Source organism: Chelmon rostratus, chromosome 4 (assembly GCF_017976325.1).
Source record: "Chelmon rostratus isolate fCheRos1 chromosome 4, fCheRos1.pri, whole genome shotgun sequence".
Taxonomy (NCBI): Eukaryota; Metazoa; Chordata; class Actinopteri; order Chaetodontiformes; family Chaetodontidae; genus Chelmon; species Chelmon rostratus.
This window is the reverse complement of record NC_055661.1, coordinates 23,395,430-23,412,340: the sequence shown is the minus strand read 5'-3', so window position 1 is coordinate 23,412,340 and position 16,911 is coordinate 23,395,430. Positions and strand designations below refer to the sequence as shown.

Below are 16,911 nucleotides of genomic sequence, written 5' to 3'. Positions count from 1 at the left end.
TCTCTTGACATGCAAGACCACTATCATGTGATAAAAACTAGTACATGCTTAAAGGAATGTTCTCTTACATTAACCATTAACAGAACATTCATGAAGATGAAGCACCGTTTTTCAAACTTTATTCTCTTGGAATCACTTATGTTTTCACAAAGGTTTTAAAAATATGAAAAACGCTGACAAACATTATACAATTTTCAATACTTTTTGCAAACACTGTGTGATTTTGTTAAAGGCATAATAACATTTCCATATTAAAATAAGTAAAAAAAAGTTGTGTACTCACATTATCCCAAATGCTTCCAACAACGTTCAATCTTCGAGAAACTGTAATTTTATTTGAGTTCATGGTGGTGCATTTCATTTAGTCATCTGTTAATAGCTTCATATCCCCTTTATGCCTTTCGTTTCTTCAACTTTGAGGGAAACATGGGAGACTCCAGATGATGCATCAGAGAGTGAGGAAGGAATTCAGGAGATGTGACTAAACATAACATGAATAATCCTTGACATGTTATCTGATCTGTGAACATTTGTGCCTGAGTCATGCAAATAGATTTTCATGGGCGATGGTGGTTGTTGAACAGTGAAGAAAACACCTCCCATGATCCTGTCTTATTTCAGGACATCATCAAACTCTTTTGTTATTGTTTCCATTGAGAGACCCGTAACAGCAAAACTACATTCTTTGTGTTTAAGTTCATTTAGCTTGCCGACATAGTGTGGTCCTACCTCCGTGGTCTCGCCTTTTCAACAGCAAACAAAATTTTGTGAACTCTGGGATATGACTTAAAAACATTTTTTGATTTAACAACTCAAGAAAGGAAATGTATGGTTTAAGTTAACACCATTGGAGAATAAAGTGATGACTGCCACCTCAATCAGATCATTTTGTTGTGTCTCACCTAATTCTTCTTCTTCTTCTTTTTCTGACAATCTGGTCTAGGCCTGACTTTAGATGAAGATACAAGGTCATGTACATATGACAGAATACATTTTTCATTTAGTAGAAACAAGAAGTACATTTGAAATGTGTTCATTAATTTTGACTTTTCCAAAGATAAGTACCCAGCCTGTTCTGGATGCAAAAGCAAAGAAGAAAGATTCATGCATCTTAAATAAGTGTAAATTAACTAAATTTATAACATTAATAAAAAGCTGTTTTTTGTAGTCGTAAAGTCTGTTTTTTCAGTTACCAAGAAATATGAATTGATTTTGATTGCACACACCCACATGGTCTTGAGAAGAGTTCTCTACAAGAAAAAATAACTGAAAAAAAAAAACCCTGTGGGAGGACGATGGGAATACAGGCAATTTTTGCTGATTAGCGCTGATGCTTTGTCTTTGGCTGGGATGAGAAAAGGTGGAGAAAATCATCCAGGCACAGCTACAATCCTAAAATCTTTGGGGGAATGGGTGAATCCCGGCATGCCCTCCAAACTGGGCATTTGTCCAGGAACAGGAGAGAAGGTGAGAGGAGAATCTCAAAAACCAGGAAGGTTTAAGAGCTCTAGATGAAACTTATATTCTGGTTCAGGATGTGCCAAAGGTTGAGGTGAATGTTTACCTGCAGAGAAAGGCAGGAGAGCTTCTCTCTTCACAAACTTTCCCTCAGCATCTAGAAAGTGTTCCGGGTTGAAGCTGTCTGGAGTCCCATTCAGTCTTGTCGAACAGCACAGAGGTCAGGATGGGCAACACGGACGTACCCTAAAAAACAAGATCCGTAGGTCAACACCAAGCATTGCTGCAACAACACTTTTCATTCCTCAAAAACTTTCAGTAGGTAATGCTGGTAAGACTTGAAACAACTGCGTACGAAATGCACTTTGGGTATGAAGTTACCACCCAGTGTTATGTCCTTGGCGGCCATTTTGAGTCCATTGAGAGGAACAATGTTGCAGTTTTGCTCTGTCAGCCATGGCGGGCTGGCAGGTCTGTCCAATGACTCTGTCTATCTCTTCCTGGACTTTGTCTAGAAATACAATAAAACTGAAGGAATGGGCATGTGACTATTGCCTTAAGACAGACTTGAAAAAATGTGAATCTTTCCTTATGTTTCCTCCAAAGGTTATTCACAAAAAAACAGTGATTGAAGGCAATAGGTTGCTCCCAAAAAACATTTTGTCCGTTTTAGCTTCATTTATCTGAGTGGCTGCACTGCTCTGTTACCTCAAAGATTTATATACTAGCATACAGACATGGACATCAAACTTGAACATAATGACTTTAAATGCCAATAAATTCTTTTTTGTAAACTTTGAAAGAGACCCATTCAAACAATCCCTATTATTATTGGTCATTATCAGTATGTCAATGTTGCTTTGTCAGTTGGTCTGTCAGTCCACCACTTTGGTCCAGACTGAAATATCTCACCAACTACTGAATGGATTGCCAGGTAGAGCAAGGCATGCAGAGCATGGCTGCATACTTGTTTGGTGTTCTTTCCCTGTTGTTTCCATAGACTGCATAACAAGCAGTGGACATAGCCACCATGATGTCACCCATGATGTGGACTGCATTTTTAAGCCTCAAATTACGCATGATGGCCATTGCCATGTTGGCTTTTTGGAGCCAGAAGTGACCATGTTTGGGTGAGAGGGTGGAGCTGCCATGGATTCACATTGCTGTGCCTCCATCCTGGTTGGATCTGACTGAGAACATGAGGATACATGGTTGCGATTTGTAGCTGCATCCTAAAGCATACCCTGATTTATCATCTATTTCATTCTAAATGGGACCACAATTATCAAACTGAACATCATGCTGTATTGAAGTGGACTTGAAACACAAATGAGACAATAAACTTATGAGTAAACTGTTTACTGAGGTAATGAATCAAGTGAGAAGTAGGGTAATTTTCTCATGAACTTGCAGACAATCTGGCTTTGTTTTGCAACCAAAGGAGTCGCCCCCTGCTGGCCCTTAGACAGAATGCAGGTTTAGGGCACTTGCGCATTCACACCCAGAAGTTCCATCCACTCCATTCAGCAGAACGTGAGCCTGCGTGCAGACTGTGCAGTGGATGCTGTGAGACAAGGAAAGCAGCAGTTTCACAGCAAAAAGAGTGACAGTGGCAGAAGCAGGAGCATGGTGAGCATAAAAACCCTGTTGCATGTTCTCGCTGTGCTAGACCACATGGAAAAAAACAACCCTGCCCAGCTAAGAATAAGAGGTGCCGAAAGTGTACCAAAATTGGACATATCGAAGCAGCCTGTCAAACAAAAATGCTGAAAGAAGTAGCAGTAGTCTCTGACAACACATCAGAGGGGGACGGGGACATGTTTTTCCTTGGAGCAGTGACTGAAACTAAGCCAGCTGTAATCGAGCAGCCAGACACTGACAACAAGTGACTCGTGAAGCTACCTGTAAATGACAGCATAGTCGAATTTAAAATTGGCACAGGCGCTGACATCACTGTAATGTCACAGACTGCATTTAACAGACTGCACCAGAGTTCAAGATTGGTCCCAGCAAGGAAAATACCACTAGTCACCAGTCCTGGAGGTAAAGTACAGAGTATTGGTAAATTCCTGGCCAAAACTAATGAACAGAACTACCATTACTGGGTCACTGTCATCAACAGGAAGGACTGTTGCCAAGAGGATGGGGTTGGTCAAGCGCATTAATGGCGTCGTCACAAACGTGTTAGACGACGTGTTTGGGGACATCGGCCTGCTAAAGTGTGACCCTGTGAAAATTGAACTGAAGGCAGGTGCCGAGCCCTACATTCTGACAGCGCCACGACGCATCCCATTCCCTGTCCTGTCAAAAGTGGAGACAGAGCTGAAGTGTATGCTTGCCATGGGGATAATAGAGGAGGTCACAGAGCCCACTGATTGGTGTGCCCCAATGGTTCCAGTGGAAAAGAGGAACCGAGAAAAAGTCAGGGTGTGCGTCGATCTCAAACGCTTAAACAAAGCTGTGAAACGTGAGCGCTACATCCTGCCTACTCTTGAAGATATTGCCCCAAAACTGGCAAAGGACGCTTCCTGTGGATTTTGGCAAATCCCCCTGGATGCAACCAGCCAAAAGCTGACAACATTCATAACCCCAATTGGCAGATTCTGCTTCCGGAGACTGCCATTCGGAATTACCTCAGCTCCAGAAATCTTCCAAAGACAAATGTCAACATTGCTGAAGGGTCATGAGGGAGTTGTCGTGGTGATGGACGACATACTTGTATTTGGAGCAAATAAAGAGGAGCACAACAAGCGACTGAAGGCTGTTCTGAGGACCGTGAAAGACAGCAGCCTGAAACTGAACAAAGCAAAGTGCTATTTTGCTAAGTCAGAGATAAGATACTTCGGTCACATCATTAGTGCTGAGGGCATGAAACCAGACCCTGCTAAAGTGAAAGCTATCACAGAAATGCCAAGTCCGACCAACTTGGAAGACCTTCACCAGGTCATGAGTCTCATCAACTACGTCGGGAGGTTCCTGCCCAACCTCTCTACGAAACTGCACCCAATCACTTGCCTGTTGAGGAGAGACAGTGAATGGATATGGAGTGACGCGCAAGAACAGGCATTTGCAGCCATTAAAGCCATGCTGGTGTCAGCTCCAACTCTTGCTGCAGCTGGTCGTTGCCCATGCTCTCTCCTGGAGCCCGCTGACCAACGTGAGTGCCACACAGCATGATGCAGACCTGCAGAGGATCGTGCAGTTCATCAGGTACAGGTAGCCGCCAAAATCAACGCTGTCACCATTCCTGCATGGATTCTGCACTGCAATCTCTCTGAGACTGATGGCCTAGTGCTATACTAAGACCGGCTGGTCATCCCTTCTGCACTAAGGGCAAATGTGTTAAAACTGTTGCACGAGGGACATCAAGGACTGACACAGTGCTGTGCTTGTGCCAAGATGTCTGTGTGGTGGCCGCGCATCAGTGCTGAGATTACACAGACAGTATCCAAATGTGAATTCTGCATCGAAAACAAACCCGCTCACAGACATGAGCCCCTCCTGACTGCACCCCTGCTGGAGGGCCCCTGGAAGCGTATCGCTGCTGATTTGTGCAAGTCAGGAAAGGAGGACTATCTCATCGTGACAGACTACTATTCTCAGGACATTGAAATTGCTCACCTGTCTACGACATCATGCCGTCAAGTCATTAACCGGCTCAAGAGCATGTTCGTGAGGTGGGGCATTCCCTCGGAACTAGTGAGTGATAACGGCACTCAGTTCACATCAGCAGCGTTTCAAGACTTCAGCCGGGAGTATGGGTTTGTGCACACGACATTTAGCTCCCATTACCCCCAGGCTAACAGTGCATCGTGCATGGTGGAGACCGACAAACCCTGATAGGAACAGCAACTATTGAGGGCAGAATAATCCCTAAGTTGCTGTGGACTGAGGGCAGTCTACCCCGACGTCCTAGAGCTAAAGCTGTTGTTCCGCCAGTGACATTATCAGTGTGTTTACACCGGAACGCAGGTGTACCATTGAATGTTACCCGCTAATAAATGCCAAGCTAAATGCCGAAGTGAGTCGACCTAGTCCTCATCTTTCCTATGACAGCAACTATTCATGACACCCCCCAAGACTGTTCTGCCTACTCCTGCTATATTGTGCTATATTGTGATTGGCGAGTACTTGTTGCCTCTATGAGTATGAAAAGACCTAACCTGCAACTGAAAACTGAAAATAATAAAAAAAAACAATGACAATAAGTCAATGTTTGATTTCACATGGGATGCAATGCATGATAGTCTTGTGTTTGACCCATTTATCCACCACAACGGTGAAGCCCCTCCTCACATTGGCCCTTATACTGCCAGCAAAAGACTTTCTGACCAATGAGCACTAGCCATACACAGAGCACTAGGTGGAACAGTCGTGGAAAAAAATAAAAGGTGTGCGCTATGCATTTGTCACATATGTTCTCCATTTCAATGATGACAGCGTCAATGTAGTCCCGGGGATTGTTGTAGTCCAGGTCCTTCTTGTGACTCTTCACCTCCTCACTGATGAAGTCTTGGAGTGTGTTGAAGTAGCTGAACATTTTGTTGTGAGGACCTGGCAAGTGCTTCATCACTCTCGGGAATGACTCATACAGCTATTCAGAAGAAACAAGAAAGTAAATGAGAGAAACTTTCATTCACATCATCGTTCATCTTGATCAGCTAGGAGCATCGTCACTGGTTCCACAATCCCACCAGAATGCCATCTCTGAACTAATTAGATATTACTGATTTACCAGACCCCATGTAGAGCCCTCCAGATAAAGAACTTCGGACAGATACTTCAGCATGATCTGGAATTTATGGTTGCTATATTCAAATGTTTCCCCATCACCAGCTGGCAAATGATGTTTGAGACAGCGTTGTTGAAGAGATCTGTTGGGTTGAATGGTTCACCTGGAGGAAAGGAGGACACTGTTTAGACAATTGCTGAAGAGCTGACATGGATGACTGTGATTATATTTTATACTCATTGTGTACCACCTTTTTCCTTCTCTATCTCCTCTTGCAGGTGTCGGATCTCCTCACAGATACTCTGCTCCATGGTGTTTTTGCCCAGGCCAAAGGTACGTAAGGTAGACAAAGCAAAGCGCCGCTGTCTCTTCCATATTTCACCATTGCTTGTGAACAGACCATCTAAACACAAACATGCAGAGGAAAAAGGTTTAAGGTTCAGGAAGACTATTTTTGCTCAGCATGAGACAAGAGATTTGAACACCTGTGATTCCTGTACGGCCGATCCACAAAGTTCTCGGCTTGTGCTACAATGGCTTCTTTCACCATTCATCATTCCAGACAGAAACACCAGCTTGTCCCTGCCAAGGCGGACCCTGAACACATTCCCATAGATGTCAGCCAGCTACAGACAATACATCAAAGAACAGTGAAGAACAGTAATGAAATTACTGCATCATGTGAACTTTTGAATGACAAACAAATGGGCCACCAGTTGTGCCGAATGTGTGTGGAGGTCAGAATAAGCATTTATATTTACAATTCCACCACCAGCTGTCAGTATCTGCTGCTGCAGAACTAATTAAAGTAACTAAAATGGTTTCCATTTTTTAAATTAATTGCCAAAGTTAAGCATGTTGTTATTGTTCACATTTGCCACATCCTGGTAGGAATTGCACCATCCAGTGAAGCATCTTCAACTTCAAAGTCGATTAAGTTCATCGGATTAATCAAATTTAAATGTATTAGAATGTCTCAATAAATTTCCCACAAAAAAAAATGAAAATTTGAACAGCAAAAATTAATTAAAAAATGAAACTAGAAAGCACTTTCAAAGTGCTTTAACAAATCTAGTACATATTTACACAAGCCTTTGGCAATTATACCACTGTACAGTGAAACCATCTTAATATTTACCTTGGTAGAATATTTGTGCGGATGTTTTTTGTCCATACTCCAGAAATTCCTAACAAAGGGAAGACCCAATGGTCCTGGAGGAAAATTCGGAGGGTTCTTGTTTCAGAGAAAGTCTGCTATTAGGATGAAAACAAAAATAAACAGGAATATCCCCTTGAGGTCAAAAATCGGCAAAAAATGATCAACCCACATTGTTAAAGAGAGTTGAAGCAGCAGCAGCAGCTGGAGAAGGGTTGGAGCTTCTCAAGGCTTGTGTCCTCCTCGCTTGCAAGACCACTACCATACGATAAAAACTAAATGAATGATCTAGTACATGATTTTCATTACTAGTCTTTCCTATTTTGCTATTTTTATTATTATGGTTATAATTTTTTACTGCTCACTATTTTGATATTCTATTATGTATAGTTTGTTCTAGGGCTGGGCGATATGGCCTAAAAAAAAATCTCAGATTTTTTCACAAAAAATCTTGATTCACGATTTAAATCGATTTTTTTCATCCCCTACCTAAAATCAATTTGCAGATGACAAAGAAATAGTTCAAAACAAGTTTCAGTTTTATTTTGTTTAAATTCTCCCTTCTGGGGTTTAAGTTACATAAACAAGCCACAAAATAAAGCCCTCCTACATTCGTAAACACTGACAATGTAACTTTTCAGTGAGCTTTGTCTAGTTTCAAAATGGCACAATGCACTCTAAAACTAACTTGAAAAAATAAAACATAAAATTATAAGACGCTTTTTTGAGGTTGATAAAATAAAGTGCAAACAAAACTCTCAGCTTATGAAGTGCACCGTTAAACTTAAATAGGGCTGCATCACTCTGCTGGACCACAGATTGGTTGTTGCGGAGTAGAAGCTCCGTAGTGATCCTTTGGCGTGTACTGTTATACAGCTGAAGCAAGGCAACTTCAGAAAAATGTTTGCGGCCTGGTAGCACGTACCTGGGGTCCAAAACCTTCAGCAGGTGAATAAATCCCGGCTTTTTCACGGTGTATATGGGCACCATATCTCTCGTAATATACATCGCGACTGCACCCGTGACAGCTTTCCACCGGGCTCCTTTCTTATCATACGGGATACAGTTTGTCAATGTTTCCAAGACGGTAGTTTGTTCTTTGGTGACGGTGCTTGGGGTGCTGCGGTCTTGATCCATTCGTAGGGAGCAACACCTCTCCCACTCGGCAGCATGCTTCTGTTTGTGGTGCTGCAGTAAATTGGTAGTACTGCTACCTTTTGTAGCAACAGCCTTTAAAAAGACTTTGCAGCGAGGTGCTGTTTGTTCAGTGTCTAACGTCACAAAGCCGAACCAATTCCAAATCACAGAAGTTATCTTTCCTTTCTTCGGGGTGAGATCTGCACCGCTCGCCTCAACTCAGCAGTCAGTGATGTAAGATGTTGTTTTGATTTTCATAGTCTAAGCAGAATTAAACCTGTAATTTTATTTGAGAAACTGTGCGTTTCATTTGGTCAGATTGACGGGGATCTCCTACTGCCTCGCCAAGGACCAGATACTGACTGGATCAGGGTCAAATTATAATTCTTTGCCTAATTTTTAACTCTTAATAATATCACTTATAATCTTAAAAATTCTAAGTCTTAGGAGAAATCAGCTTTTCTTCAAAAAATGCACAGAGTCTGGAAAAAGAGTCAGGGTCCAGAAGAGTTGAGTCCAGGGAGCTTTATTCTCTTCACAGAATAAAAAGCCCAGGCAAGTCCTGCCAAAAATGCCCAAATTCTGTTCTGCGCATCACCTTTTATACATTTGTCAGGGGGCTTGGCCATACAGTTTGGCCACATCCTTTTTATCAAGTTACATCTTTACACTGATTTTATTGGTGTTTTCATAGAGGGGGGTCTTCCCCTTTAATGCATAATGAATAATCTCTTACCTCATTTCTACTGGTAATTTCCCACTGTAGCCTTTGGGGATTTTCCACTGAGGTCCCTCTGGCCTCAGCATCTATTGGGATCTTAGGAACTTTGCAGATCACCGCTTTGTACTAAGATGACGAAGATGATCCCGTGTTCAGGACATCATCAAACTCTTTCGTTATTGTTTCCATTCAGAGACCTGCAGCAACAGAAATTACGTTTTGTGTGTTTAAGTTTATGAAGCTCGCCGTCACAGTGCGGTCCTACCTCCATGTTCTCGCCTTTTCAACAACAAACTGTTGTGAATCGATTGATGCAAACAGACAACTCTGGGATATGACTAAAAAATTTATTGATTTTAGAACGAATGAAAGGAAATGAATGGTTTGAGTTAACACCATTGGTGAGTAAAGAAATGACTGCCACCTTAATTAATGGGAAAATTAGATAATTTTTTTTTGTGTTTCACCAAATTGTGGTTCTTTTTTTGACAATCTATGGAAATGGTCTAGGCATGACTTTAGATGATGATGCAAGGTCATGTACATACAACAGAATACATTTTTCATTTAGAAGTAACAAGAGGTACAGATTCATGCATGTTATATGAGTGTAAATTAACAAAATTTATAGCATTAGTAAAAAGCTGTAATTTGTGACCTTAAAGTCCAGTTTTTCAGTTACCAAGAAATATGAATTGATTTTAATTGCACACATCCACATGTTCTTAAGAAGAGTTCTCCACAAGCAAAACAACTGATAACACCTCTGTGGGAGGACCATGGGAATACAGGAGATTTTTGCTGACTTGCGCTAATTCTTTGTGTTTAGCTGGGATGAGAAAAGGTGGATAAAATCATCGAGGCACAGCTACAATCTTAAAATCTTTGGGGGAATGGGTGAAGCCCAGCATGCCCTCCAAACTGGGCATTTCTCCAGGAACAGGAGAGAAGGTGAAGCGTTGGAGGAGGATCGTAAAGAAAAGGAACAGCTCCATTCTGGCCAGGTGCTCCCCTAAACACACACGTTTACCTGCAGGGAAACAGTAGCTTTCAATTAAGAGAGTCCCAACATGTCGCTATCACAAATTTGTAAATCACTGAAAGTGGAACCGTAAAAACTACCAGCTGAAAATGGTAAGAAGGCGTCTCTTCTGCGAAACTGGCCCTCTGAATCCAAGAAATGCTCAGGATTGAAGGTATCTGGAGTCGCCCACTCATTCTTATCAAACAGCGCAGACCCAAGCATTGTATTAATAGCAGTGCCCTGGAAAGGAAGTCATCAAACGTTGGCATCAGTTATGTAGAAATAATTTACGAAATTCATAGCTTGTTATCCACTCCTGGGTGAGTCCGGTCATAGGTGTTTACCTTGGGTATGAAGTATCCTCCCAGTGTGGTGTCTTTACTGGCCATTTTAGGGAATCCCAAGGGAACAATATTTCCCATCCTTTGGGTCTCATGGATGACAGCTTCTGTGTAAGGCAGGTTGGGTCTGTCGGCCATGTTGGGTTGACGCGACTGTCCGATCACTCTGTCTATCTCTGCCTGGACTTTCTCTGAGTGAGGAAGCAGAGACGCCGTCTCACTGGTTATCATACTCTTGACATAAGACCAAACTGTTTATAATGCTTAATGTGATTGATGAACTACCTACCCTGTATCTCTGGGTAGTGCAACATGTACACGAGGGCCCAGCGTAAAGTGGTGGCAGTTGTTTCTGTCCCAGCCTCAATCAAGTCCAGAGTGCAAATCAGCAGAGTTTCAATATTGAAGCCAGCCTGGGGATCCTCCTTTTTCTGGCAGCACATGAGGAGAAAACACAAATTTTTTCGACACTGTACACCATGGACGCCTAATACGCTGATCGCGATCTACCTGTCAATCGCAGAGGTAGTGTGGGTAGATCGCATGGCATTGACAAAGTAGACGTCAGCCCATCATCCGTCCTCACTATGGCATTTGCCACTTGATTGACATACGGGGCAGCCAGTCTGACATCTGACCTTTTCTCACCGCACATGCACATGCTGCAAAACTCGAGCAAGCCAGCAAGATAACCTCCAATTTATTTCTTTTAGACTTAAAAGATATGAAAATGAGTGGGGGAGCTGGACAAAGTAAGAAGTCAAAAACGTACCACTTCCATACGGAGTGGGAGGTGGACTTTTTTCACTATGTAATTTTTGAAGTGCGTTTGCCTCATCTGCCAGTCTGCCATCGCTATACCGAAGAAGTAAAATGTGGAACAGCATTTTCGGACTGTTCATAAATACTATGACACTGACTTCCCTCCGAAACGTGAGCTGAGAAGAAGAAAGGTGAAGGAACTAAAATCTCAGTTGTCCGGACAGCGGTCATTTTTCTCACTAACTTCAAAAGAGAAGGCAGCCACCGGAGCGTCTTTGCGACTGAGCCACTTAATTTTTAAGAACAAAAAATCCTTCCAAGATGAAGAGATGGTAAAAGAGGCATTCGTTGAAGCAGCTGACTCATTGTTCCGGTGTGCAAATTGGTGTCCGTCACCACTGACGGAGCGCCTGCGATGGTTGGCCGCTCGAATGGATTTATTGCCAAGTGCAGGGAGAATGATGCATTCCCGGATTTCCCCAATCACCACTGCATAATACACCAACGAGCATTATGTGCAAAAATGCTCAACATGAAAGAAATAATGGATGTGGCAACGAAGATTGCCTGTTGAATTCGCTCGCTCTCGCCAGAGATTAAGGAGTTTTTCCGTGTAGCTTAACATGCAGAATACAACCAACTAAATGACCATCAGTGGCTGCTAGACTTGGCATTTTTAACTGATCTGACCAACATGTTGAATGAACTTAATCTAGAGGTGCAAGGCCAAGGACAAGACAAAACTGTGATCAATATCCATATAATATCAGTTAATGCTTTCAAATGAAAAATGCAAAATCTCTCCTCAAAGCTCCAGTGCCATGATTTGGCAAACCTCGCATCAGACCTTGAGACGCAAGGGAAGTCATGTGTACAACTGGAGTGGAGGATGAGATTTTGTCACGACAAGCTTACATTCAGCTGAAGTCCAGAGCTCATGGACAGTTCTGGAACTGACTCACATAGGAAAAGTACCCCAGCATGAGGAAATGTGCTTCCTCCTTGACTGCATTATTCAGCTCCACTTATTTAATTGAGTCTGCCTTTTCCCACATGAATATCATTAAGTCTAAGTACCGTTCCACCATGACTGATGATCATTTGGAAGTGTGCTTGAGGCTGGCTATCAGCAGCTACTGTCCAGACTATGCAACCCTGGCTGATTCCATTTAGTGCAAGTCATCAGTGTAAGGTAAAGACCACAAGTGTAGAGAGTTATATTGTGAAATATGGGTTCATGCAGTTATGCAAGCTACACCAACGTATATTGTGCAAATAAATATTCATAAAGAAACATATGTTTTGCGTTTCTACAGTAGGTAGATCATTTTTGACTTAGTCTTTTTATAAGTAGCTCACAAGCTGAAGTGTGGGCACCCCCGCTGTAGACAGACCCATGCTTTCATACCCTAGTTTTTGCCTTAGCCTTAGATGGACTTTTTTTTTGACATTTCTACTTTATTTTTGTTTCATACTGACAGGCAGTGGACAGAGGGGATGACATGCAGCAAGCGAACCAGGCTGAAGTCGAATCCGAGCTGCTGCGGTCAGGACTCAGCTTTGATACGTGGTACATGCTCTACAGGGTGAGCTACCGTGGTGTCCCCAGAACAAGACATTTTAGTCACTAACTGGATAGTGGAGTTTCCGTCAGACAAATTTAACCCAGTTAATTATTGAGTGTGTTCACATAAACACAATCTCAGCATCTTCCATAGAAACTCCTTTCTAGGGAGCTTTACTAAATATGTGGAAATACACTACCTTTTCCATCTCTGACAGGTAAACATCAATATAATCACGAGGGTCAGCAGGGTTCCACTCTTCCTGGTGCTTCTCTACTTCATTTTTCAGGAAAGTCATGATCTCTTTGTAGTTGGCAAAAACAGTCTGGTGAGGTCCTGGCAGGTACTTCATCAAACCAGGGATGGCATCGTACAGCTATTGATGGGACAAACTCAGATCAGTGATGGACCCAGTTTGTTTTGTGGTCACAACATGATAGTCGAGGCAGATCAATTACCTGAGTCTGAGCCAAGCCAGCAAGCATGATGGCTTCTTGGTCTAACTCCAGAACCTTACGAAAGCTTCGATCACTGTATTCAAAGCGGTGTCCAAAGACCACAGATGAGATGATGTTACTCACTCCATTCGTTAGGATGTATTGGGGACTAAAAGGTCGTCCTGGGAATATGATGAATTCAGTTCAAGTGGTGATAAATCATATTAGGATGCAGTAGTGGAAAGTAACTGAATTACCCTAAGTACAAATTTGAGATACTTGTAATTTACGTTAGTATTTTCTCCTCATACCACTTTATACTTCTTCTCCACTGCATTTCAGAGGGAAATATTCTAGCTTTTACTCCACAACAATTATTTGACAGCTTTAGTTATTATATTATTTACAAATAATGACGATCAAATAATTGATGAAGTTGCAACAACAGCAAAATCCTGCTTTTACATTAATATTCTACTGATATGATAGTAACAGTCACAGCGGCCATGAATGCAGGACTTTTACTTGTACTAGAGTATTTTTACAGTGCAGTATTGGTACTTTTATTTAGGCAAAGGATGTGAATACTTCCTCCACCACTGTTTGGATGTAACATCACTTTATTTGCCACATACATTCTGCACAATTGGGATGTGATGAGAGTAGACTGCCAGCAGTATTTTTGCAGTAGTCAAGTTATAATAAACAGATGAATTTCTAGTGTCTACTTACCTTGTTCATCTTTAAAAGCTTCACAAATGAAGTTGCTTTCCACTTCAATGTATTTTTCCAGTGACCTCTGGCCCTCTCCAAAGTAACGCAGGTGAGTGTTGGCAAACTTCCTCTGCTTCCTCCACAGGTAACCATTGCTCGAAGCTACGCCTGTGGAAATGTTATATCAAATTATACACAACGCAAACAGGCCCTGTGCAGGGATTGCTGCAAATAGTTTCAGAGAAACATGTATTGTGCTGTGTTTAGGAATTCAATAAGCAGCTAGATTAAAAACAAACAGCTACTGTCGCTCCTTAATTTCTGCTGTGCTGAGTTTGGCGTATCCTTGTCAGAGTGACAAGGAAAGAGTGTAGATGGAAAAATATCAACACTACACATATTCTGCACTGACAATACAAATTTGTCCCACGTCAGTTGGCTGACTCGGTTCTGATTTCCAGTTAAATCCTTCAACACAGCACAAAGACATTTATTTTTACCCCGAAGAAGGAGCTTAATCCAGTAAAAGGCATTTTTGGTGCCAGACATTCATGCTCTCACATACTCACCAAGGCCCTTGTAGACAGCATCGAAGAGAGGGACATTTGGTCGATCAACAAAGTTATCCAGCTGGTTGACAAGAGCCTCTTTGACCATCTTGTATCCTGAAACAAACACCATCCTCTCACTGCCTCTCCTCAGGCTGAACACTGGACCATACTCCTCAGCAAGCTGCATTCAAAAACAAATTCTGAGAAGTTTGCAATGACCTTTGTATTCTTATTTATAATTACAGATTGCATGGAAATAAAGGCAGTTTTTCTCAGATGAAATGCTTGGTGGACAATTACATAAACACTTTGGACTAAACTTGAAGTAACTTGTCAGGTTATTGTCACTCTATTGTTGATGCTCATAATACTGTTAATTTGATGTTAAACTGTTCTCTTTGATATACAAAGTAAATAAATACTTTTTTTACATGTATTGACCTGCAGTTTGTCACTGATTATTTGTCATGTTTTGAGCTGAGAAACTGTTTTATGTTGCTTTAATGGTCAGAAAACTTTTACAGCTGAAAACCAAACCATAGTTTAGGTAAAACACATGACTATGCACTAATATCAAATTGGCAGCTGGTAAGAGTACACTTTGGAGTTCTAATTTTATGATGCTATTGTGTATTTATTGATTTTCCCTGTGCTCATTGTGTTGACAATGCCTCTTTTGTAAGCCAAATCACCACAAAGATCGACTCTTCACATCTCTTCTCTCAGGAAAATGAAATGTCAGTGTTCACCTCACCTTGTCCATTGTTTTGAAGTCCACTCCTTTGAAGACATTTCCCAGAAAAGGCACAGCCCAGGGGCCAGGTGGAAAGTTGTGTGGCCTCCAGTTTCTGACAACATCACTTAAAAGTAAAACCACAAAACCGAACAACAGCCAACCAGTGAAGTCCATACACTCAAAAAGTGCTTGAAAAATCATGGTAAAGATTGTTCAAAAAGCCCTTCTGTAAAATCAGTTTGTTGATGCAGATAGCATGGTGGTGGCTCTCATATTATATGGGTGAGGAATGGAGGAAGCTGGAAAAAGAGGCCCAAAGAAGGAAATGTTATATAACACTGGTGGCCTCTCAGGACCTCTGAAATTAAGAACGACCAGAGCTTGGACTCATCCAGCTGGTCGTTCACCTAATCATTTCAATATAAGTCTTTTCTCAGTAAACAGTCAGTGAATAAACAATGCAATTGGCAAAGTATGGCAAAAAAAACCCACAGGTAAAAGCATCTAATATGTTTTTTTTGACTTACAGTCGGTGGATTTTTATGCAGATGCTTAACAGATGTGTTTTGTCGATAAGTGTTCAAAATACAAACTTCAAAGGGTGCAGTAGTAAAACAATTCAGTGGTTATCAGTAATAAATAAAAGTCCATCTCATTATTTTACTTCCGTAGTTGTGACCCTCAATTGCCTTTCAAACCCAGTTTAGATGAAACCACAGTAACTTCCATTTGCTGCTTTCCCATGGGTCAAATGGTGGCAGCAGGAGCTAGCAGTGGCACTTCCATTGGCAGGCTGGCAGGTTTCTGGTACCTGCCACTGACTTGCCACTGATTTAAGATGGGAAGTAGTTGTGGATGAATGGGCCAAACACACAACCTTTGTCCTGGAGATTAGGAATCATATGAATGAGTTCTTACAGAGCTGACTTATTATATCTAGTTTTGTTGTGAAGTTTTGTGTTAGGTTTAGGCAACAAAACTACTTCTATCAACTGTCATGCACTGACTGTGACACTCATATAACTGATTGTATGATTGGTTAACATCATAGAGCTTTGCCAAGAGGCTGTCATGATGCATTAACAAATTTAACATCAAAGAAGAAGAGTAAGCCTCAAAAAACATAGTTGTCATATTTATTAGGCTTTCTGTGCACACAAGACAAAGTCTGAACATCAGGCTTTTTTTCCAGGGCTCAAAGCAAACAGTTTTGTGGCTTTGTGACTCCAACATCAAAAAACACCTTTCATGTCTCAGCAGTACAGTTGTTTGGTTGGGAAACTGAAGGGGATAGCATTCATATACAGTATACCCCAATGTGATCATGTGTCATGGTCCATTTGTCACTTCCTGTTTTGTACTGTCATGTCTCCATGGGTCTGTTAATGTGTTTTGTTCACTGGCGTTCGCTGTTCACTGTTTTATTGTGAAACCCTAACTCGCCTCTCGTTTCAAACCCTTGCCTTCCTGGTGTGTTTCCTGCCTGTCTGATTGTCTGCCCTGCCCTGATTGTTTCCACCTGTTCATTGTTACCTCATGTATATATAATCCGCGTCTCCCTTTGTCCTATGCCAGAT

At 41.7% G+C, this 16,911-nt stretch overlaps 1 protein-coding gene and 1 pseudogene across 1 annotated transcript; both read right to left on the bottom strand.

The window, feature by feature from the left end:
- Window positions 1-1,370: 1,370 nt before the first annotated feature.
- Window positions 1,371-7,520, bottom strand: LOC121605471 (annotated as a pseudogene).
- A 2,538-nt stretch (window positions 7,521-10,058) lies between these two features.
- Window positions 10,059-15,535, bottom strand: LOC121605109 (cytochrome P450 2J2-like). The gene is made up of 9 exons (XM_041934887.1): window positions 15,353-15,535; window positions 14,617-14,779; window positions 14,066-14,215; window positions 13,355-13,515; window positions 13,096-13,272; window positions 10,859-11,000; window positions 10,573-10,760; window positions 10,327-10,468; window positions 10,059-10,234 (listed from the first exon to the last, which is right to left on the bottom strand). Exons 1-9 carry the CDS (start codon window positions 15,533-15,535, stop codon window positions 10,059-10,061), a joined length of 1,482 nt encoding a protein of 493 aa, XP_041790821.1.
- Between the last annotated feature and the right edge of the window lie 1,376 nt (window positions 15,536-16,911).